This window comes from Oncorhynchus keta, chromosome 35 (genome assembly GCF_023373465.1).
Source record: "Oncorhynchus keta strain PuntledgeMale-10-30-2019 chromosome 35, Oket_V2, whole genome shotgun sequence".
In the NCBI taxonomy this organism is placed as follows: domain Eukaryota; kingdom Metazoa; phylum Chordata; class Actinopteri; order Salmoniformes; family Salmonidae; genus Oncorhynchus; species Oncorhynchus keta.
In genome coordinates, this window is record NC_068455.1 from 70,286,408 (window position 1) to 70,310,398 (window position 23,991).

Consider the following 23,991-nt stretch of genomic DNA (forward strand, 5'->3'; position numbering starts at 1 on the left):
CTGTAAAAGGTCATTTGGAGGGTTACTTTGCATCTCAGCCCTCTAAAGACCTTTGCAGAGAGGAGAGGCAACCACTGACCGAGACAACACCAAACAGACACAGCAAACGGGAGATCTCAGTCCACAGACCAGACAACCAGAGAGAGAAAGCAGACCATCTCAACAGGTATCAATATCTTTGAATTTGATTTAGATTTTATGAATCTAAACTGAATTATCCAAACTGCGTAATCAATCAAACTGGGGGAAAAAATATTTGTTTGTTGCTTGAAATTGTTCTTTAACTCAAACTTAAATATGCTTGTTTTTTGTGATTTCTATAACTAAATATGGACCAAAGAAAATATTTGAAATGTCTTTATATATTCATAAAAGATTTGACCTCTAATAGAATTCAATGAATTGGAGTGATAGTTTTCCCAATTTTTACCCCAAACATGTAATTATTTTTTTAACCCGAAGAGGAATTATGAATCTTTAGTGCTTGAAGTGGGCTGAAATAGGTGCTGGTACTGTCAATATTTAGGTGTCGAAACAATATTTTTAAGCCGATATTCTATAATCGTGCCGGTACTTAAGGAGTTGAAAATTTGAAGTGTGTAACTAAGCACGGGTATTACAAATGTAGTAGCATACCAGTGTTGCTTCCGTCCCTCTCCTTGCCCCAAGGAGTTAATATTAAATCCTCAAACTACTGACTGGGATCAATATGATCACAGACATATTTGTTATCAGAGCTGAAAGGTTGTTAATTCAATTCTTCATGACTTTGTCAATCAACTTGTTGTTAATACATCAAAATTATTGTTTAGTGGGCCTCCTGAGTGGCGTAGTGGTCTAAGGCACTGCATCACACTGTGCCACTAGAGATCCTGGTTCGAGTCCAGGCTCTGTCATTACCGGCTGCGACCGGGAGACACATGGGGCGGTGCATATAGCGATTAGACAAGACCGTAGCTACCAGTTGTATACCATGAAAAGCTTTTAAACACATTGATGTAAGGGGTTATGAGACAGATTTAAGGTGTGTATCCTAAGGTGTTCTAAAACATGACATGGTGTGTTGTAACACAACTTAATCAAGAGTTGTGCAGCACCTTGAAAGAGACTGAGAGCACTAACCCAGAAAAAGTTGAGAACTTGGTTTGGAGTTACGCCCATTGCAGAATTAGATGCCTTCTCTTTCGGTGCAGTCTAAAGCTCCTAAACACTTTGATGGCTTTTAGAATCCGGTCTAGTGCAGAATTAGATGCCTTCTCTTTCGGTGCAGTCTAAAGCTCCTAAACACTTTGATGGCTTTTAGAATCCGGTCTAGTGCAGAATTAGATGCCTTCTCTTTCGGTGCAGTCTAAAGCTCCTAAACACTTTGATGGCTTTTAGAATCCGGTCTAGTGCAGAATTAGATGCCTTCTCTTTCGGTGCAGTCTAAAGCTCCTAAACACTTTGATGGCTTTTAGAATCTGGTCCAGTGCAGAATCCCTTCTTCTGGAGTACGGTAAATGGGATTCCCTTCCTCCTGTGTATTCCAGGCTCTTATAATGGTGTGCTGATAAACTCCTCATTGGTAAACGTACATTACTATACTCAAACAAAGGATACGATAAAAGATAGTTTTGTGAAAATACAAATTAATAAGTTTGTCCAGGTTAATAATTAATAAGTACAAAGTTGAAGTTATTAATTGCTATAATATTCATAAATTGCAATATGAATATGCAATTATTAAATATATCAATAAGCAAAATGGTGTTGCTATAGCAATAACAACAATATGAATGTCAAAAGAATTGTCAAAAGTGGGATGCAATAACAAGTGGCGTGGTAGGCCAAAGCTAGAGCAGGCTAAAATGGCCATGGCTATTTAGTGTAGATTACAAACTGGGTGGTTCTAGCCCTGAATGCTGATTGACTGAAAGCCATGGTATATCAGACCTTTTACCACACTGATATGACAACACATTTATTTTTTCTGTTCTAATTACGTTGGTAACCAGTTTATAATAGCAATAAGACAACTCGGAGGGTTTGTGGTATATGGCCAATATACCTTTGCGTCAGTTAGCTGTGGTATATCGGCCATATACCACACCCCCTCGTGCCTTATTTCTTAAATATAACGTTTGGGGCAAGTATCAAACAATATATAAAGCTCAAAAAGCTATTAGTATCAACTAAACAGCAAGCCTTAATTTGCATAAGAAACAAGTGCATGACAGGTGCAAACAAAGACATTAACAACTACATGTAGCGTCAAGACTACGAATCATGAATCAAAATGGCTGTTTGACTTGGACTACAGACAGTATAAGCACAGAGCGACCAATAGCAGCCGAAAGGCTACACAAAACAAATGTTCTTGTTCAGTGAATTCCTTTTCTCTTTCCTTCTTCACGGTTATAACATTTTGTACTCATGTTGTTATTGAAGCATACTTTCTTGGATTGTTTTGGAGAGTTTCACCTGGACATTTGGTGGGCTCTTTCCTGGCTGAGTTCATGAAGGACCTGAATACAGAGGAGGCACCCGCAAACTTTCCTCTTGTTATACTTGACCATAGATTTTGCTAGATGGCACATCAGACATCATGTTACCCCTGTTGTAACTTGTTCCTGTTCCCAAGAAAGCTAAGGTAACTGAACTAAAGGACTTTCGCCCCATTGCACTCACCTCTGTCATCATGAAGTGCTTTGAGAGACTAGTCAAGGATCATATCACCTCCACCCTACCTGATACCCAAGACCCACTCCAATTTGCTTACCGCCCCAATGGGTCTACTGCCGATGCAATCGCCATCACACTGCACACTGCCCTATCCCATCTGTACAAGAGGAATACCTATGTAAGAATGCTGTTCATTGACTACAGCTCAGCATTTAACCCTCCAAACTCGTCATTAAGCTCGAGACCCTGGGTCTCAACCACGCCCTGTGCAACTGCTTCCTGGACTTTCTGACGGTCCGCCACCAGGTGGTGAAGGTAGGAAACAACATCTCCACCCCACTGATCCTCAACACTGGGGCCCCACAAGGGTGCATTCTCAGCCCTCTCCTGTACTCCCTGTTTACCCATGACTGCATGGCATGCAAGCTTCCAACTCAATCATCAAGTTTGCAGACAAGACTACAGTGGTAGGCCTGATTACCAACAACGACGAGACGGCCTACAGGGAGGAGGTGAGGGCCCACGGAGTGTGGTGTCAGGAATATAACCTCTCACTCAACGTCAACAAAATAAATTAGATGATCGTGGACTTCAGGAAACAGAAAAGGGAGCCCCCCCCCATTTACATCGACGGGACAGTAGTGGAGAAGGTGGTAGGTTTCAAGTTCCTCGGCGTACACATCACGGACAAACTGAAATGGTCTACCCACACAGACAGCGTGGTGAAGAAGGCGCAACAGCGGTCAGTACAGGTCAGTACAGGTGCATCAAAGCTGGGACCGAGAGATTGAAAAACAGCTTCCATCTCAAGGCCATCAGACTGTTAAACAGCCATCACTAACATAGAGAGGCTACTGCCAACATACAGACTCAAATCTCTGGCCACTTAAATAAATGTACTTAATAAAGGTATCACTAGTCACTTTAAATAACGCCACTTTAATAATGTTTACATATTCTACATTACTCATCTCATATGTATATACTGTACTCTACACCATCTACTGCATCTTGCCTATGCCGCACGGCCATCGCTCTTCCATATATTTATATGTACATATTCTTATTCATCCCCTTACATTTATGTGTGTAAGGTAGTTGTGAATTTGTTAGATTACTTGTTAGATATTACTGCATAGTCGGAACTAGAAGTACAAGCATTTTGCTACACTCACATTAACATCTGCTAACCATGTGTATGTCACCAATATATTTTGATTTGAACTGTTGCCTATAATTAGTGCCATTGTATACCTTCGGAAAAGTATTCAATTCCCAGTGTATTTAAAAAAAAAAGTAAAAAATATGGTGTTAACACCATAAGCCATTGGCATTTCAAAACCATGTGATTGTATGAGAGACACAGTGTGTAAAAACATGCTTTTTGTGTTTGACGCTACATTTTACCAGCCTGGTCTCACAGACTAGATGTAACATTGTAAATGTAAATCTGGTACACTCAAATTAGTATGATATGTTATGTTTGGCATGATTACTTAAGACAGAAATGTACTTAAGACAAGGAGGGTGGGTGTGCGTATAATGCAAATGTCTAGAAACCCAAAGGTTGTGCGTTCAAATATCATCACCGACAACTTAGGCATTTTTTAAAAGAACATACTTATTTTTAGCTACTTTTTAACTACTTAGCATGTTAGATATCCCTTCCCCTAACCCTAACCCTTTTCGCCAAAACCCTTCCCTTCCCTAACCTTAACCTTAACCCTAAATGCTAACCTTAACCCCTATCCCCTAACCTAGTTAACATTAGCCACCTAGCCAATGTTAGCAACAACAAATTGGAATTGGTAACATATATGTTTATCAAATTCTTAACATCTCATGCGACATGTATGATGGGCATCAGCAAATGAATACATACCAAACAAAACATAAAATATCATTTTAAATGGTTGATTGATTTATGTACAGAATAACTGCTCTGAGACCAGGTTGTTTTTAAATACACAGACACCAAAAATTGTTTTCACACGTTTTTAAATCTTTTAAAAAAAAATCACAAACACCAGATCTCAGCTTATGTTCACTAATGTTCATGGTTTCACTACACAATGATGGTATTTTCAGTATTTTCAGTCTTTCTATTTTAAATGGAAACTTCATATTCATTATCCCCAGCACCACCCCAACATCAACATATGTTTTGTAGTAAAAAACATAGAGGAAGATAAGTGTAATCATTAACCAATTAGTAGACAATCAGTAGGCAATACCTACTCATAATTTGTTAAAATCACACGATAAACAGAGATGATGTCATTGGAAACACTTATGTTCCTCTTCCTTTTTTAAAAACTTCAAACATAGAAACACCACTTTTCACATATGCTGATGTTGGGGTGGTGCTGGAGATGATGAATATGAAGTTGAAATATTACTACATTTCCTTTAAATAGTGTAGTTATTCATGGACAAATCTTTAAAAGTATTTATTTGAATCAAGGTTTCTTTGGAGATATAATATGAAGCTATACATACTGTATCCTCAGATGGACAAATCACCTGCAGAAATGAAGCACCTTATGAACACCTATGGTTATAACTGGTTATAACTAGGTATGATCGTGTGAAGAGGAAATGAAGCACCTTATGAACTCACCTATGGTTATAATTGGTTATAACTAGGTATGATCGTGTGAAGAGGAAATGAAGGACCTTATGAACTCACCTATGGTTATAATTGGTTATAACTAGGTATGATCGTGTGAAGAGGCGACTCCAGGATGCTGGCCTTCTAGTTAGAGTTGAAAAGAAAAAGCCATATCTCAGACTGGCCAATAAAAGGAAAAGATTAAGATGGGCAAAAGAACACAGACATTGGACAGACGAACTCTGTCTAGAAGGCATCCTGGAGTCGCCTCTTCACTGTTGATGTTGAAACTGGCGTTTTGCGGGTACTATTTAATGAATCTGCCAGTTGAGGACTTGTGCGGCGGCTGTTTTTCAAACTAGACAGTCTAATGTACTTGTCCTCTTGCACAGTTGTGCACCGGGACCTCCCACTCCTCTTACTATTCTGGTTAGATCCAGTTTGCGCTGTTCTGTGAAGGGAGTAGTACACAGCGTTGTATGAGATCTACAGTGTCTTGGCTTTTTTTTTGCATGGAATAGCCTTACTTTCTCAGAACAAGAATAGACTGACGAGTTTCAGACGAAAGTTATTGTTTCTGGCCATTTTGAGCCTGTAATCGAACCCACAAATGCTGATGCTCCAGATACTCAACTAGTCTAAAGAAGGCCAGTTTTATTGCTTCTTTAATCAAGAAATCAGTTTTTAGCTGTGCCAACATAATTACAAAAGGGTTTTATAATGATCAATTCGCCTTTTAAATTATAAACTTGGATTAGCTAACACAACATGCCATTGGAACACAGGAGTTATAGTTGCTGATAATGGGCATCTGTACAACTATGTAGACATTCCATGAAAAATCTGCCATTTCCGGTTACAATTGTAATTTACCACAGTTAACAATGTCTACACTGTATTTCTGATCAATTTGATATTATTTTAATGGACACATTTTTGTTATTTCTTTCAAAAACAAGGAAAACTCTGTGACCCCAAACTTTTGAATTGTAGTGTAGATAGAAAACTATTCCTTTAATCTCAACATTGAAATATTTTTTCCAAAATAATTTTGGAGCAAATTCTATGTGTAAGTGATACATTTTCAAAACCCTTAGCAAAGAACTCAATTGATAACACGCATATTCCAGTGTAAAAGCTGATAGATATGAATATCTATTGAATGTGAGAGGGATTTGGTTCAGTCGACAATAGAAAATGTGTTTCCAGTTTTGAAACATGAAGGATTTTGATGATTTGTTTAGATTTTTGTGCTAAGAGTTGTTACAATTGTGCACATACTTGCACCAAAGATATTGACTGAAAAAACTGTATATGGCATATAAGTTGTAAGTTCCTGTTAGCAACCACTAATGTAAGACATATATGCAATATCTATCATAAATATATCTATACTATAAAATGACTTATTTTCATTAGATTTTATTTAATAATCCCTTTTATATTCCGTTAGTAGAAACACTTTCAGTCAGACGATGGGGTGGAGAACCATTCTCTTACTAACAGGTCAGTACAGTAATTGTGTGTGTGTGTGCGTGCGTGTATACATTTTATGTCTGTTTGTGCAAGTTATAGTTATCTGTTGTTAGCTCTGGATGGAGGTTTGTGACCGTGTAAACAATAGATCATTATGCACTAAATTATAGTTTTGTTCACAGGGCTGTTTTTACCCTCTCCATGTCTCCCTCATCAGTACCACTTTGTGAACATGGGCAAGAACTGGACTGAAGCACAAGCCTACTGCAGAGATAAGTACACTGACCTGGCCACCATAGACAACATGGAGGATATGAACAGATTGCTGAACTTAGAACATTTTGGTGATTACAATGATATTGTCTGGATAGGGATGTATGATGATGTTAACAGCTGGAGGTGGTCTCTGGAAGACAGTGCCTACTACAGTGAGGGAGGGGCTGAGTTCAGAAACTGGCAGATTGGACAACCTGATAATGTGAACAGTAATGAACACTGCGTGGTCATGACAGAGGGTGGGGAGTACCAGGATGAGGATTGCAACGAGAAACCTCCCTTCATCTGCTACACCTCCATCGGTGAGAAAGGTGTTTTCATTGCTGTATTTCAACTATAATATAATGCTGCATATTCAAACATGCATACCATATACACTGATGGGCACAACTACAAGTATAGCCTCAGTGTAGTCAAGTCAAGTTTTTGTAAAGTGTAAAGTGTAAATTAAGAAAATATTGGAAACACTTCATTTTAAGGGGTCCTTAATACAGTGTAATGACATGTGTAATAACACTAGCAAGTATTGTAGTTCATTGTAATAATTCAGATTTACACTGTAAAAACAACATGTGGTAATTGCAGTCTGTATATACAGAGGTATAACAACACATGTTTGTTGACATGTTTGTTACCATGCTGGTTTTCCAGTCAATTCTCCAATTCAGTGTTTTTGTTTCTTCTCAGTAACAACCATCACAAGGTTATAATCTCTCGTGGACAGATGTGCCGGGTGTCCAAGATTAGAAAGGTTGGAGGCTCAATAGGCTCTAATTACCTAACTGTGAATGTGCACGCTTCAAAATCTCCATTCACTGTTACTAACTAGCAGTTTCCCCCACAAAAGTGTATCATCTGGGTTAACTTGGTTGAGTTTCCAAAAACAGATCAGATATAGGACAACGTCACTGACTGGGGTTTACCACTGCGGGTGTCATCCCACATTATAATGACAAAATGTACTTCATAATTAACATGTATGTTACCCATTATGACAACCTGAACCTCCTTGCCATCCAAGTAGGAGGATAAACCCACAAGTACACCACAGAGTACATATGATATCTGCATAAGTACAAAGTAAATACTAGATGTTACACAGGATTTAGATCATTAAAATGAAGTACTCCCCTCAGGATGGGTACTTACTTGCAATGAATGTGTACTTATAAAGTACATTACCCATCCTAACAGCTTCTGTAAGCACCAAACACAGCAGTACACAACGCTACCTACATATATAGTTACCTATGAGAAATTACCATATACTTACTATTCATTACTAAGTGAAAACAAACAAAAGATGAGCTCCTAATTTCAGTTAACTTTATGGCAACAAGAATAGCCTTTATAGTTCAATGGCTTTTTTTCCCTTTTAAGATTACAACCTCTCACTTCCGGTTATTTGAAAATGAAATCATCTCCAAAATATCACTCTTTTTTTTACCCTTTTTTCTCTCCGATTGGTAATTACAGTCCTGTCCCACCACTGCAACTCCTGTATGGACTCAGGAGAGGTGAAGTTTGAGAGCTGTGCGTCCTCTGAAACCTAGCCAAGCTGCACTGCTTCTTGACACAACGTCCACAACCTTATAGCCAGCCACACCAATGTGTCGGAGGAAGCACCATACACCCGGCGACCGGGTTAGGGGAGGGTTTGGCCAGCAGGGATGTTCCTGTCCCATTGCGCACTAGCGACTCCTGTGGCGGGCCATGTGCAATGCACACTGGGACAATTGTGCACCGCCCCATGGATCTCCCGGTCATGGCCGACTGCGACAGAGCTGGACTTGAACCAGGTTCTCTAGTGGCACAGTTAGCACTGTGATGCAATGCTGCCGCGCCACTCGGGGGGCCTTTCTCCCCTTTTAACATTGCAAGTTACATCTGTTTCTTGTAAGCATGTTCCCATCCTGGAGTCTGTGGGAATCTGTGGAAGAGAATTTTGCAAAGACACTCTACAATTAGCCTACAAGCTAAGCTAGCTAGCTATCATCAGAGACGGTATAGAACCCTTCCTCCAATATCTCTACTGTCATTATTCTAATGATTTCTATCATTTAGGGTTTAGGCCTATAACGTTATTAAGCTAGTGTTTACAATGAAAAGGAACTACTCATGTGGGTTGACATCTAGCTAGCTAACATTAACGCTCTGGGTGTGTCTCACGTAATAGCATTGGGTACGGATACCATGAGGGCAAGGTTCAGGGAAGATAAGACCATAGAGTTCAGCTAGCTAGCTATTTGTCAGCTTTAGGTAGCTAGCTATCTAGAGTTAGCTGTCAAGGCATGGAAAGTCTATGCTATTAAGGCATGGAAAGTTTATTCTGTAGATGTTAACTAAGTTGGAGAGCTAACTAGCTAACCGAGTTGATAAGCCTACAAAAACGGCAGCAACATTTGCTTGCTAGTGTAACGGTTTTCTCAGTGTGGTGAAGGAGAGTCGGACCAAAACGCAGCGTGTAGATTGCGATCCATGTTTAATGAACAAAAAACGTAACACGAATCTAAAATACAAACACTACAAAACAAAGAACGTAACGAAAACCGACACAGCCTATACTAGTGAAAACTAACACAGACAGGAACAAGGACACAAAGGACAATCACCCATGACAAACTCAAAGAATATGGCTGCCTAAATATGGTTCCCAATCAGAGACAACGATAAACACCTGCCTCTGATTGAGAACCACTCCAGACAGCCATAGACTTTGCTAGATCACCCCACTAGCTACAATCCCAATACATACACACCAAAACCCCAAGACAAAACACACCACAGTACAAAAACCCCATGCCACCGTGACAGAACCCCCCTAAGGTGCGGACTCCCGAACGCACCTCAAAACAATAGGGAGGGTCCTGGTGGGCGTCTGTCCATGGTGGCGGCTCCGGCGCGGGACGTGGACCCCACTCAGTTAATGTCTTAGTCCCATCTCCTTGCGTCCCTGGATAGTCCACCCTCGCCGCCGACCATGGCCTAGTAGTCCTCACCCAGAACCCCACTGGACTGAGGATCAGATCGGGACTGAAGGACAGCTCGGGACTGAGGCAGCTCGGGACTGAGAGAAAGCTCGAGAGTGAGAGAAAGCTCAGGAGTGAGAGGAAGCTCAGGAGTGAGAGGAAGCTCAGGAGTGAGAGGAAGCTCAGGAGTGAGGGGAAGCTCAGGCAGGTAGATAGATCTACCAGATCCTGGCTGGCTGGTGGTCTCAGCAGATCCTGGCTGACTGGCGGATCCTGGCCGACTGGCAGATCCTGGCCGACTGGCAGTTCTGGCAGATCTGGAAGAGTCTGGTTGACTGGCAGATCTGGAAGATTCTGGTTGACTGGCAGATCTGGAAGATTCTGGCTGACTGGCGGATCCTGGCTGACTGGTAGATCCTGGCTGACTGGCGGATCCTGGCTGACTGGCGGATCCTGGCTGACTGGCAGTTCTGGCGGATCCTGGCAGACTGGCGGATCCTGGCAGACAGGCGGATCCTGGCAGACTGGTGGATCCTGGCCGACTGGCAGATCCTGGCCGACTGGCAGTTCTGGCGGCGCTGGGCAGACTGGCGGTACTGGCGGCGCTGGGCAGACTGACGGCGCTGGACAGACTGGCGGCACTGGCGGCGCTGGGCAGACTGGGGGCACTGGCGGCGCTGGGCAGACTGGGGGCACTGGCGGCGCTGGGCAGACAGGGGGCACTGGCGGCGCTGGGCAGACTGGCGGCGCTGGGCAGACTGGAAGCTCTGGTAGGCGCTGGGCAGACTGGGGGCACTGGCGGCGCTGGGCAGACTGGCGGTACTGGCGGCGCTGGGCAGACTGGCGGCGCTGGGCAGACTGGCGGCACTGGCGGCGCTGGGCAGACTGGGGGCACTGGCGGTGCTGGGCAGACTGGCGGCGCTGGGCAGACTGGGGGCTCTGGTAGGCGCTGGGCAGACTGGGGGCACTGGCGGCGCTGGGCAGACTGGCGGCGCAGGGCAGACTGGCAGCGCTGGCGGCGCAGGGCAGACTGGCGTCGCTGGGCAGACTGGCGGCACTGGTGCTGGGCAGACTGGCGGCGCTGGGCATACTGGCGGCGCTGGGCAGGCTGGTGACGCTGGGCAGACTGGCGGCACTGGTGGCGCTGGGCAGACTGAAAGATCTGGCTGCTCCATGCTGACTGTCGGCTCAGGCTGCTCCACGCTGACTGGCGGCTCTGGCTGCTCCACGCTGACTGGCGGCTCTGGCTGCTCCATGTGGACTGACAGCTCTGGCGGCTTCTTACAGACTGGCAGCTCCTTGCAGACTGACAGCTTCATGCAGACTGACAGCTCTGGCTGCTCCATGCAGACTGACATATCTGGCTGATCCATGCAGACTGATAGCTCTGGCTGCTTCATGCAAACTGACAGCTCTGGCTGCTCCATGCAGACTGACATATCTGGCTGATCCATGCAGACTGACATCTCTGGCTGCTCCATGTGGGCTGACAGCTCTGGCGGCTTCTTACAGACTGACAGCTCCTTGCAGACTGACAGCTCCTTGCAGACTGGCAGCTCCTTGCAGACTGGCAGCTCCTTGCAGACTGACAGCTCCTTGCAGACTGACAGCTCTGGCTGCTTCATGCAGACTGACAGCTCTGGCTGCTTCATGCAGACTGACAGCTCTGGCTGCTCCATGCAGACTGACATCTCTGGCTGATCCATGCAGACTGACATCTCTGGCTGCTCCATGTGGGCTGACAGCTCTGGCGGCTTCTTACAGACTGGCAGCTCCTTGCAGACTGACAGCTCCTTGCAGACTGACAGCTCCTTGCAGACTGGCAGCTCCTTACAGACTGGCAGCTCCTTGCAGACTGGCAGCTCCTTGTAGACTGACAGCTCCTTGCAGACTGACATCTCTGGCTGCTTCATGCAGACTGAACATTCTTGCTGCGCTGAACAGACAGGAGACTCCAGCAGCACTGTAGAGGAAGAAGGCTCAAGCTGCGCTGAACAGGCGGGAGACTCCGGCAGCGCAGGAGAGGAGAACGGCTCTGATAGCGCTGAACAGGCGGGAGGCTCCGGCAGCGCAGGAGAGGCGAGGCGCACTGTAGGCCTGATGCGTGGTGCTGGCACTGGTGGTACTGGGTCGAGGACACGCACAGGAAGCCTGGTGCGGGGAGCTGCTACCGGAGGGCTGGTGTGTGGAGTACAGGATGGGCTAGACCGTGAAGGCGTACTGGAGATCTTGAGAGCAGTGTTGGCACAGGACGTGCAAGGCTAGGGATGTGCATAGTAGGCCTGGTGCGTGAGGCTGGCACCAACTTCACCAGCCGACTAACACGCACCTCAGGACGAGTATGGAGCGCTGACCCAGGTGCCATCAAATCCCTGACACGTTCCGTCGGGCGAATTCCATGCAAAAAGCACCAACACAGCAACTCCCTCATTTCTCTCTCCTCCAATTTCCCCATTAACTCCTTCACAGTCTCTGCTTCGCTCACCTCCAACACCGGTTCTGGTCTCCTCCTTGGCTCCTCACGATAAACAGGGAGAGTTGGCTCAGGTCTGACTCCTGACTCTGCCACACTCTCCCTGAGCCCCCCCCAAGAAATTTTTGGGGCTGACTCTCAGGCTTCCTTGCCAACCGTGTTCCCTCATATCGCCGGCTCCTCTCTCCGGCTGACTCTGCTCTCCTCGCTGCCTCCACCTGTTCCACCTTTGGGCGGCTACACTCACCTAGTTTAGCCCAGGGTCCTCTCCCATCGAGGATTTCCTCCCATGTCCAGAAATCCTTATTACGTATCTCCTCTTTGGGCTGCTCCTGCCTGTTGACACGCTGCTTGGTCCGTGTTTGGTGGGTGATTCTGTAACGGTTTTCTCGGTGTGGTGAAGGAGAGTCGGACCAAAACGCAGCATGTAGATTGCGATCCATGTTTAATGAACAAAAAACGTAACACGAATCTAAAATACAAACACTACAAAACAAAGAACGTAACAAAAACCGACACAGCCTATACTAGTGAAAACTAACACAGACAGGAACAAGGACACAAAGGACAATCACCCACGACAAACTCAAAGAATATGGCTGCCTAAATATGGTTCCCAATCAGAGACAACGATAAACACCTGCCTCTGATTGAGAACCACTCCAGACAGCCATAGACTTTGCTAGATCACCCCACTAGCTACAATCCCAATACATACACACCAAAACCCCAAGACAAAACACACCACAGTACAAAAACCCCATGCCACACCCTGGCCTGACCCAATACATGAAGATAAACGCAAAATACTTCGACCAGGGCATGACAGCTAGCTAGCTAGTTTTTGATATTCTGCTGGACAATTTAGCATAGGTAACATTGGTTGTTTAGCTAGCATTTGCCAGCTAGCAAGCTATCATTAGCTAGCTAGCCAACACTAGGGTAGCTAGCTAACTTCCTAGCACTATACTAAATCGTCCAGCACAATTTCTGTATCCAAAAAGCTAAACTAATTTCATGGAAAACCTACCTTCTCTGTCCTGTATGGATGTTTTAGTCTCCTCTACAACACATTGTTTCTTTTCCGGAAATCTCTTATGTCTGGATTTTGCACACAACCTTCTTCTCGAGCCCGGTTCTTTCCGCACTCTCTCTCTGAGTCAATGGGCTTGTTCAACATTGCAGCTGACAGTGCAGGAGACAGCTGACTGACCGATCTACAAATAACTTTACATCATGAATAACTACTCATTATTATTTATTGATCAGTAAGTCAGTCACAATTTTCCCTTAAAAAATTATGATTGAGAACCATACCAGGCCAAACACAGAAATCCCAAATCATAGAAAAAAGATCATAGACTGCCCACCCCAACTCACGCCCTGACCATACTAAAACTAAGACAAAACAAAGGAACTAAGGTCAGAACGTGACACAGATCTTGACTTGGTGCCTTAATTATTGGAAAAATAAAGGTGAGAACGTACTTCAACCGTGAAACCCTTGCAACGTTACATGATGAAATAAGAGGTTGTCTAATTAACCATTTATTAACCATTCTTAATCAGCTTACAATTTGGCAAGCACTGAATGATTATCTCACAATTTTAGCCGGAACTGTTTATTAATGGGTTACATTTTAGTAGACACTCTTATCCAGAGCAACTAGGGTTAAGTGCTTTGCTCAACGAGAGATTCTTCACCTAGTTGGCCTTGGGATTAAAACCAGCGATCTTACGGATACTGGCGCAACGCTCTTAACCACTAGTGTTTGATTGATGCTTATCAAAGTAATTCAACTATTGTCAAGCCCCACTCTTTTTTTAGCTTCATGCACCGTGAAATGACTTAGCAATAAAATAATAAAAAATCATTATAACAAAATCATAATAATAGATATATTACATTTGTAAGAAGCATGGTAACAAACATTTGTTGTTACACCTCTGTAATATGGACTGCAATTACCACCAGTTACATGTCGTGGGTGCACCATAACTACAAAATGTTACAATTAATTACAATACTCGCATTACTTACACTGTAATAAGGACCTCTTAAAATGAATTGTTACCAAAATACCCATCCATCGTGATTTCAAAATCCTACCACTATTTGCAGGTGAGACAACAAACAGGTCAACATTTATTTTCATTGATGAACCAATAAAAGCCTTCAGTGAAGCTCAGAGTTACTGCAGAGAGTACCACACAGACCTGGCCAGTGTGAGGAACCAGACTGAGAACCAGGAGATACAGAAGATGGTGTCTAAGGGTGGTAAAGTGTGGATCGGCCTGTTCAGAGACTCCTGGAAGTGGTCGGATGGGAGTGACTCCTCCTTCAGGTACTGGAATCATGCACAACCCAATAACAATGGAGGGGTTCAGTCCTGTGGCGCTGCAGTGTGGAAAGGAGAACAATCATGGACGGAGAGATGGTTCGATTGGAACTGTAAAGACAGACATCCCTTTGTTTGCTACAGTGGTGAGTTACTACTCCTCTACTAAAGCAGTGTTTCACAATTTTCTTTGAAAACTCATCTGTTTTCACACTCATCAAGTGTGTTAGGGCTCGGGCAAAAACAAAAATGGGCACCCTTTTGGGTCCCCATGACCAAGATTGGGAAACACTGAGTAACATCTGGATTACTTGTAAAAAAACAAAACCAAGAACAACCCAGAGCCCAGGCGCAGCCGGCCGTGACTGGGATGTCCATGGGGTTGGCGTTTTTTATATCTTTCACCTTTATTTAACTAGGCGAGTCAGTTAAGAACAAATTCTTATTTTCAATGACAGCCTAGGAACAGTGGGTTAACTGCCTGTTCAGGGGCAGAACGACAGATGTGTACCTTGTCAGCTCGGGGATTAGAGCTTGCAACCTTTAGGTTACTAGTCGAACTCTCTAACAACTAGGCTACCCTGCCGCCCCGGCTACCTGGCCTAGCGTTGTCCGGGTATAGGGAGGGTTTGGCCGGTAGGGATATCCTTGTCTCATTGCGCACTAGCGACTCCTGTGGCTGGCTGGGCACAGTGCACGCTGATCAGGTTGCTAGGTGTACCGTGTTTCCTCCGACACATTGGTGCGGATGGCTTCCGGGTTGGATGCGCGCTGTGTTAAAGAAGCAGTGCGGCTTGGTTGAGTTGTGTTTCGGAGGACGCATGGCTCTCGACCTTCGTTTCTCCCGAGCCCGTACTGGAGTTGTAGCGATGAGACAAGACAGTAACTACTAACAATTGGATACTACGAAATTGGGGAGAAAAAGGGGGTAAAAATAATCATAATTAAAAATACAAAAGAACAACCCTATATTCTCCCATTTGTGGCTTTGAGTGTTTAGGTCTACACCAGTGGAGTGTGTTCATGAATGCCAAGGGAAGCCAGGCTTCCTAAAAAAAAATTACCAATAAAAAAAACGAAAAGACATAAAAAATAATGTATCTTTCATCTCTCTATGTTTCATCAATTTCTTTCAATTCGCAAGAGGCTGATTGTACTGTATCTCACCTGGGAAAGCATCAAAGTGAACGAAATAGCGCCCCTTTGTTTTAGTATGTCAGGCCATCTATCTGATTCTCTCTGGTCGAAAAGAGTATGACATTGCTGGAGCCCGTAGCATTGAATGCAAGGGAAGCCAGTGAGCTTTTGGCCTCCCATGATAACAAAAATAATAGACAATCAGCGTTGATCTAAACTATGTGAGCTCAGATGTGAATGGTCCTGGTGCACCCCAAAAACGTTTCAAGGGAAGCCAGTTTAGAATTGGCTTCACACCAATCACATCAGACGCCAACAGTCATTGACAGAATTATTTTTAATTGTTGCATCTCATTGTGTTGTTTCCCTCTGGTGGCTAGCTAGCTAGCTAGCTAAAATAGTCCCTTTCCTAAATTAGCCAATAATGGAGATAGGGATTTGGACTTGTGGTTTTGATTAATTCTCAGTTCGTTCAATGAGTATAATGACATTTCTGATCCAACCATAAATTCATACATCAAATCAAATTTTATTGGTCACATACATGTGATTAGCAGATGTTATTGCGGGTGTAGTGAAATGCTTGTAATTGTGCCCCTGGACTGAGGATGGAAGTTCAACATGTAGCTAGATGTAGTAGGCTAATGTTAACAAGCTGGCCTAGCACATAATTACCCATGAAAGAAAGTTAGGCTAGCCAGCAAGCATTTTAGCCAGATAGCATAAGACAACAACAACTTAAAGCGTGTACTGTATGACAGTCATAGACAGTTTAGGCAACATGAAATAGGAGGATGGCATTGGTGTTTCTCTACAAGTAGGGTGAATTAACATGCTTTTTCTACTTGCATGCAAGCACGAATACACACACAGACACAGAAATCAGTACAATGGACAGCCACATCATATTTAGCTTACGTTGATTGGACTAAATCATTTTTGGTATATTTTATTTGTCACTGTATTAGACTAAGCATAGGTGATGTTGAAATTGAAGTGATGCTGGCATAATGAAGGCAGCACCTGCATTATTTGTAACTTGCGGTAATTCTCTGTGCGTTCTAAATCAATAGTTGTTTAGTAGCCCGGAAATGTTGGAAACATTAACTTACATGATCTACAGCATGGTCAAGCATCTTTTTTACATGCAATATGTTATGTGGACTTTACCAGACAGATGTTGCTCTCTAGTTTTGTAATGAAACAATATGTATCACAGTGTCAAGGCATATGAACTAACTGATTATAGAGCAAACAGTAGTGATGTTATTAAGATGAGGCAGAACCATTTTTTTTTCATGAACATGGCCTTATTTTCTGTTACAGCATATTTGATGACTGTCATTCATATTCCATTCACCCAGTTCAATGTAACAGCAATATGTTTAGGCTACTACATGATACTCATATTTTCACTCTACCCATCATGAGGTTGCTACAACCTAGCCTATGAATGAAAGTTTACAATGTAGGTGCACATAGGTCTGTCCAGTGACAGATGGACAGTCACCGATTCAATACCGTCTTGCATGCTCTTGCTTGCATCTATCTGATATAGGGTGTAATCATTAGTTCAACCGTTGCAAACGAGAGTTTCTATTGGACAAATTCAGGTATGTTTATCCCCGTTTTGTTCCGTTTGCTTCCTTTTAAGAAACGTTTTTCAACAAGAATGAATACACCCCTGATTGCAAATAGACAAATATCACTTTCATAGCAGCCACGCTGTATTCCTTCTTGGATCTATGCACTCTCTTCCTCTCACCTCTTCCCTTCGCTTGTGGACTTTAATGTACAACACAGCAGCTGTATGTGACCAGGTGAAAAAACCTTTCTAATCCAAACCATATCATAATGGTTACACACAGCCTACATTATTGGCACCATATTAGCTAAAGTAATGTTATAGTCAACATAGCTAATAGAACTAACGTGTTAGTGAACCCACTACAATCATGCAGTAATGTTACAATGTACAGTCAGTAAGCAGCTTAGCACTTACACCTGCGGGCCACAGTGGCAATACATTTGTAAAACCAAAAGCTTACCATGACATGGAATAGTTCCAGTGTTATGTTGGACAGTCATAGCCAGCTCGCTAACATAGCATCCTGTTTGAGCAGGATGTTTGAGTAAGCTAAACTAGCTAGCTGCATTTGCTAGCTAAGTAAGTGAAACTGAAAGTGAAAAATTATGACAGAATATCTCTCTCGTCTTTTCTCTCTTGCTTCTTCAATTTGGAAGAAATTTGTTCAAAACTGTTCAACTATTGTCTTTCTCTTTCTTTGAGTCAACTACTCACCACATTTTATGCACTGCAGTGCTTGCTAGCTTTAGCTATGCTTTCAGTAATAGTTTCATTCTCTGATCCTTTGATTGGGTGGACAACATGTCAGGTCATGCTGATTGAGCTCTGATAGGTTGGAGGATGTCCTCCGGAAGTTGACATAATTAATGAGCTTCCTAGGTTTTGTATTGAAGTCAATGTACCCAGAGTAGAACGAAACCGAGCTGTCCTCTGGCTATACCATGGTGCTACCCTACAGAGTGCTGTTGAGGCTACTGTAGACCCTCATTGCAAAATTGTGTTTTTTAATCAATTATTTGCTGACGTGATTAAATTTAGTATAGTCTTGTCTAAAAAGGGACATTTTTAAAATGTTTTACAAACTTATTTTTATGAAATTCACTGTCCTCCCCTTCCTTCTCTGAGGAGCCAACGCAATTAAAACAATATGGTTTTTTTCCCGGTGATTTTACCCACGCAACGCTACATGTCTACACAATGTTAATATAACTTTCCCGTCATTTTACTTTGTAACACGTACTGCGATCAACATGACAAACATTTTATCCATGTGTCTGTGTATTTCTATGCTCCTCCCACCAGTAAAGAAGACACAGCAGGTTGTGAGAGTGAAGCTGACCACAAAGGACCAGAACATTGGCCTGAACGATATTGTCGTGCAGAAGGCCATTTTGCAGCAGGTGAATCTCATGTAATATCACTAATATCACACATATGGTGAACCTGGCTGTGAACCAACTCCCTGCAGGTGTCTCAGGGGGAGTTGGGATATGGTGACCCTGGCTGTGAACCCACTCCCTGCAGGTGTCTCAGGGGGAGTTGGGATATGGTGACCCTGGCTGTGAACCCACTCCCTGCAGGTGTCTCAGGGGGAGTTGGGATATGGTGACCCTGGCTGTGAACCCACTCCCTGCAGGTGTCTCAGGGGGAGTTGGGATATGGTGACCCTGGCTGTGAACCCACTCCCTGCAGGTGTCTCAGGGGGAGTTGGGATATGGTGACCCTGGCTGTGAACCCACTCCCTGCAGGTGTCTCAGGGGGAGTTGGGATATGGTGACCCTGGTCGTGACCCCACTCCCTGCAGGTGTCTCAGGGGGAGTTGGGATATGGTGAACCTGGCTGTGAACCCACTCCCTGCAGGTGTCTCAGGGGGAGTTGGGATATGGTGAACCTGGTTGTGAACCCACTCCCTGCAGGTGTCTCAGGGGGAGTTGGGATATGGTGAACCTGGCTGTGAACCCACTCCCTGCAGTATTTCTGTTCCACAGATAAGATTTCCACTGTTCCACAGATTTCTGTTCCACTTTCTGTTCCACAGATAAAGAAGGAGCTGATAGATAAGGGGATGCCTGATGGCATCAAACTAAGATGGAAGGAGCAGCCCAATGAAAAGATATTCCACAAGGAAGAAAATAAGGATTACCAGAAGAAGAAGGAGATGAAAGACATCATGACAAAGAGAGAATTCTAAATTCAGAAGTTTACATACACTTTGGTTGGAGTCATTAAAACTTGTTTTTCAACCACTCCACAAATTTCTTGTTAACAAACTATGGTTTTGGCAAGTCGGTTAGGACATCTACTTTGTGCATGACACAAGTACTTTTTTCAACAATTGTTTACAGACAGATTATTTCAATTATAATTCACTGTATCACAATTCCAGTGGGTCAGAAGTTTACATACACTAAGTTGACTGTGCCTTTAAAAGCTTGGAAAATTCCATTAAATTATGTTATGCCTTTAGAAGCTTCTGATAGGCTAATTTACATAGTTTTAGTCAATTGAAGGTGTACCTGTGGATGTATTTCAAGGCCTATATTCAAACTCAGTACCTCTTTGCTTGACATCATGGGGAAATTAAAAGAAATCAGCCAAGACCTCAGAAAACAATTGTAGACCTCCACAAGTCTGGTTCATCCCTGGCAGCAATTTCCAAATGCCTGAAGGTACCACGTTAATCTGTACAAACAATAGTACGCAAGTATAAACACCACGGGACCATAGCCGACAGAAAGGAGACGCGTTCTGTCTCCTAGAGATGAACATACTCTGGTGCAAAAAGTGCAAAGGACCTTGTGAAGATGCTGGAGGAAACAGGTACAAAAGTATCTATATTCAAAGTAAAAACAAGTCGTATATCAACATAACCTGAAAGGCCGCTCAGCATGGAAGAAGCCACTGCTCCAAAACCGCCATAAAAAAGCCAGATTACGGTTTACATCTGAACATGGGAACAAAGATCTTAGTTTTGGAGAAATATCCTCTGGTCTGATGAAACGAAAAAATAACTGTTTGGCCATAATGACCATTGTTATGTTTGGAGGATAAAGGGGAAGGTTTGCAAGCCAAAGAACACCATCCCAACTGTGAAGCATGGGGGTGGCAGCTTCATGTTGTGGGGATGCTTTGCTGCAGGAGGGACTGGTGCACTTCACAAAATAGATGGCATCATGAGTTAGGAAAATTATGTGGATATATTGAAGCAATCTCAAGACATTAGTCAGGAAGTTAAAGATTGGTCGCAAATGGGTCTTCCAAATGGACTATGACCCCAAGCATACTACCAACGTTGTGGCAAAATAGCTTAAGGACAACAAAGTCAAGGTATTGGAGTGGCCATCACAAAGCCCTGACCTTGATCCCATAGAAAATGTGTGGGCAGAACTGAAAAAGTGTGTGTGAGCAAGTAGGCCTTAAAACCTGACTCAGTTACACCAGCTCTGTCCAGAGGAAAGGGCCAAAATTCACCCAACTTATTGTGGGAAGCTTGTGGAAGGCTACTCAAAACGTTTTACCCAAGTTAAACAATTGAATAGCAATGCTACCAAATACTAATTGAGTGTATGTAAACTTCTGGGAATGTGATGAATGAAATAAAAGCTGAAATAAATAATTATCTCTACTATTATTCGGATATTTCAAAAATTTAAAATAAAGTGGTGATCCTAGCTGACCTAAGACAGGGAATTTTTACTAGGATTAAATTGTGAATTGTGAAAACTGAGTTTAAATGTATTTGGCTGAGGTGTACGTAAACTTCCGACTTCAACTGTACGTGTGCAACTGTATGGAATTACAATTATTGGTTGGTACACCAATGAATGATATATAGCCATTGATTATTGAAGAATATACATGTATATGCCTCAAGAGCTAAATTCAACTAATTTACCCCCTCAGAAGCCAAAACAAATCTTATTTTAACTATTGTTTTTCTACAATGTAATTGTGAACAGCACATTATAGATTTAATTTCGATCACATGGATAGTCAATGCTCTATGAATTTGAGAGTGGTTTCCCAGCCTCAGCTGTTTACCAAAAAGGGTGCCGCTTTGTTGTTTTTTGAATCCCAGATTGCTCTTTAGAAGATTCAAGTTTTGTTCTTCAGAAGAAAGTATCCAAATATATAATGTAATGGTCACTTTTCCAGTAGAATACTGTTATGCCTCTTTTGAGAGCCTTTATATTGCTCCAGTCAGCTCGTGATATGCAAAGCTTTGGGACTGTCGCTTACAGTGTGCAAAACCATGCAGTTTTCAAGAGCAATTCAAAATATTGTAACTTGTAATAATGTAACTTTTTTGTACACTTAAACAGAGCTGGCACTTGTCAAATAGATGTCAGGAGTTGTCTGTATGTAAGGGATAATCAACAAGGGGCTATGCATTCTATCAAAAATAATGCACAACGTGGAAGGTGTGTGCCACGATGTGCAGCGATGTGGCACTAACCTTCCAAGCCCAAAGTTTATTATACTACTTATACCACGGCTATAATTTAACACACTAAACATTTGTTGCTGGAAAATGATTTCATTTTCTGGTAGAAATGTCTTCAACATCCACTGAAGTTTAGGTAGTAGCTAGAAGTGTTAATAGCTAGCAAGTTTAGATAGGTGCTACAGTAGTTTGCTTTGGTAACAAAACGACTTGTTAGCTAACCAAACCTTAGCCATGGTATATTGGCCATATACCACAACCCCCTGAAGTGCCTAATTTCTATTATAAATTGTTTACCCATGTAATTAGAAGAGTATAAATAAATGTTTTGTCATAACCGTGGTATACGGTCTGATATACCACAGCTTTCATCCAATCAGCATTTAGGACTAGAACCACTCGAATTATACAAGCTCATTGTTGAATACTTGTTGCTGATTGGCTTAAAGTGCATTCTAGAGCATGCATTATTTGCCTATAACGCATGGTATATTCGCACGGTAGAATTCAATGGCTATAGTTCATTCTTACATGTTCTATGTTTGTGCTGCTTTTGAAAGCAAAAGTGTAATTGAAAACATTTTCATAATAGCAAGCTAGGACTGATGGTTTGGTTAGCTAAGTCTGTTTTTTTGGTTACCATGGCAACTACCATAGCTATCTAGTAAACTCACTCGCTACTTCAGTGGATGTTGAACACATTTCTACCAGCAAATGAACACATTTCTAGCGGAAAATGTGCTAAATTATAACCATGCTAAAAAAGGGATAATCAACTCAGGGCTCTATGTGTTCTCTGGAAAATGTCAGTTCCACTCTGCTAGTGTGTCGTGGAACACACTTTCCAGGTAGTTCATTATTTTCCATAGAACGCATAGCCCTGTTGATTATCCCTTTCATAATACACACTGCAGAATGCCTTTCAAGCCATTCAAAAATGTGTTTTCAGCAATGCTGTGGTATATACGTATACATAACGTGTGTATACATCTATGTACATGTAAAAGTAATATGTGTGACCATTTTAATTATATACTAGTTTGCAGTGATTAGATTTTGAAGTTGCGTGTGTGACCATTTTATATATTCCCCCCCAAAATAAACACATTTTTAGCATTTATTAGTAGGGGGTGCTAGCTACATTACAGTGTAATCTGTCATACTCATTAAAAACGTTTTTGTTTCAGTTGATGATGGATCAGAACCTAATTTGAGATACTGGTATGATAAATGTTCATATACTATATTGTAGCAACCTTAAACAATACCTAGAGACCTCGTCAAGACGTTCGGACTTCTGGGCATAACGGCTAAGGTGTTGGATTGACATTTGCTCGACCCAGATTTGAGTCCTAGTCTGGGGTACCCCCCTCAGTATGTTAATTATGTAGGTTTAATAGGTATCAACTATATAAATCCTGTTTGAAATGTTTTATAAACATGTAGTAATGTAGTAATTGAATAAACTTCCTGCCAGGTCTGAGGCACCATCTTCACTCTGCCCACGTGAGCCAGACATGGGCAAATTGAGCCTCATCAACACATCAGTTACCACCTTCGCAATGCCTTCGCTTGTTGTCTCCGACACCCTGTATAGCCCAATAAACTCCTCGTGAGGGACAAGGTCATGGTCAACATAATGCAGGCAGACACTCTTCTGTTCAGCACCAGAGACATCTTGAGTACCATCAACAATTACTGAAGATTGTACAATCGGAAGATACCTAATCTCATCTGCAAGGCCTCGAATGACTGTACTTGCCATGATGTTCAGAATTTCATTCTGTGCTTTGGGGCCTGTGTACATCTGTTAACCACTTCAGTTAAATGGCATCATACTCTTCTGCCCTAAGTTTCAAAAGCTGGTATAAATTCCCACTTTCATCCATGTGGCATCTAAAGGCTAGTTCCTGCCTTACTACATGCCGCGCCGAACTAACAATTTTCATCAAGCAATGCCTTGCGTCCTCCTGCTGTGTACCCCACGCGCTGGATAACTGGACACTGATTGGATTTA

At 42.7% G+C, this 23,991-nt stretch overlaps 2 protein-coding genes across 3 annotated transcripts in view; both read left to right on the plus strand.

The window, feature by feature from the left end:
• Positions 1–23,991, plus strand: part of LOC118367991 (proteoglycan 3-like) — a 150,989-nt gene that overhangs the window by 99,819 nt on the left and 27,179 nt on the right. The window lies entirely within an intron of this gene.
• Positions 89–23,927, plus strand: LOC118367990 (C-type mannose receptor 2-like). Of its 2 annotated transcripts, none has more exons than XM_035751695.2 (6): positions 89–166; positions 6,726–6,778; positions 6,931–7,326; positions 14,589–14,951; positions 18,833–18,930; positions 19,569–23,927. In XM_035751695.2, the coding sequence occupies exons 2-6, from the start codon at positions 6,748–6,750 to the stop codon at positions 19,719–19,721; spliced, it is 1,041 nt and encodes a 346-aa protein (XP_035607588.2). In that variant the 5' UTR covers positions 89–166; positions 6,726–6,747; the 3' UTR covers positions 19,722–23,927. The 2 variants fall into 2 exon arrangements, with proteins under 2 accessions (XP_035607588.2, XP_052353461.1); XM_052497501.1 differs by having other exon boundaries at positions 92–166; positions 6,729–6,778.

Coding starts and splice junctions, on each gene's coding strand:
- LOC118367990 (XM_035751695.2), top strand. CDS start 6,748: ATGGGGTGGAGAACCATTCTCTTACTAACAG. Junction 6,779..6,930: donor AACCATTCTCTTACTAACAG/GTCAGTACAGTA, acceptor TTTTGTTCACAG/GGCTGTTTTTACCCTCTCCA. Junction 18,931..19,568: donor AGAAGGCCATTTTGCAGCAG/GTGAATCTCATG, acceptor TCTGTTCCACAG/ATAAAGAAGGAGCTGATAGA.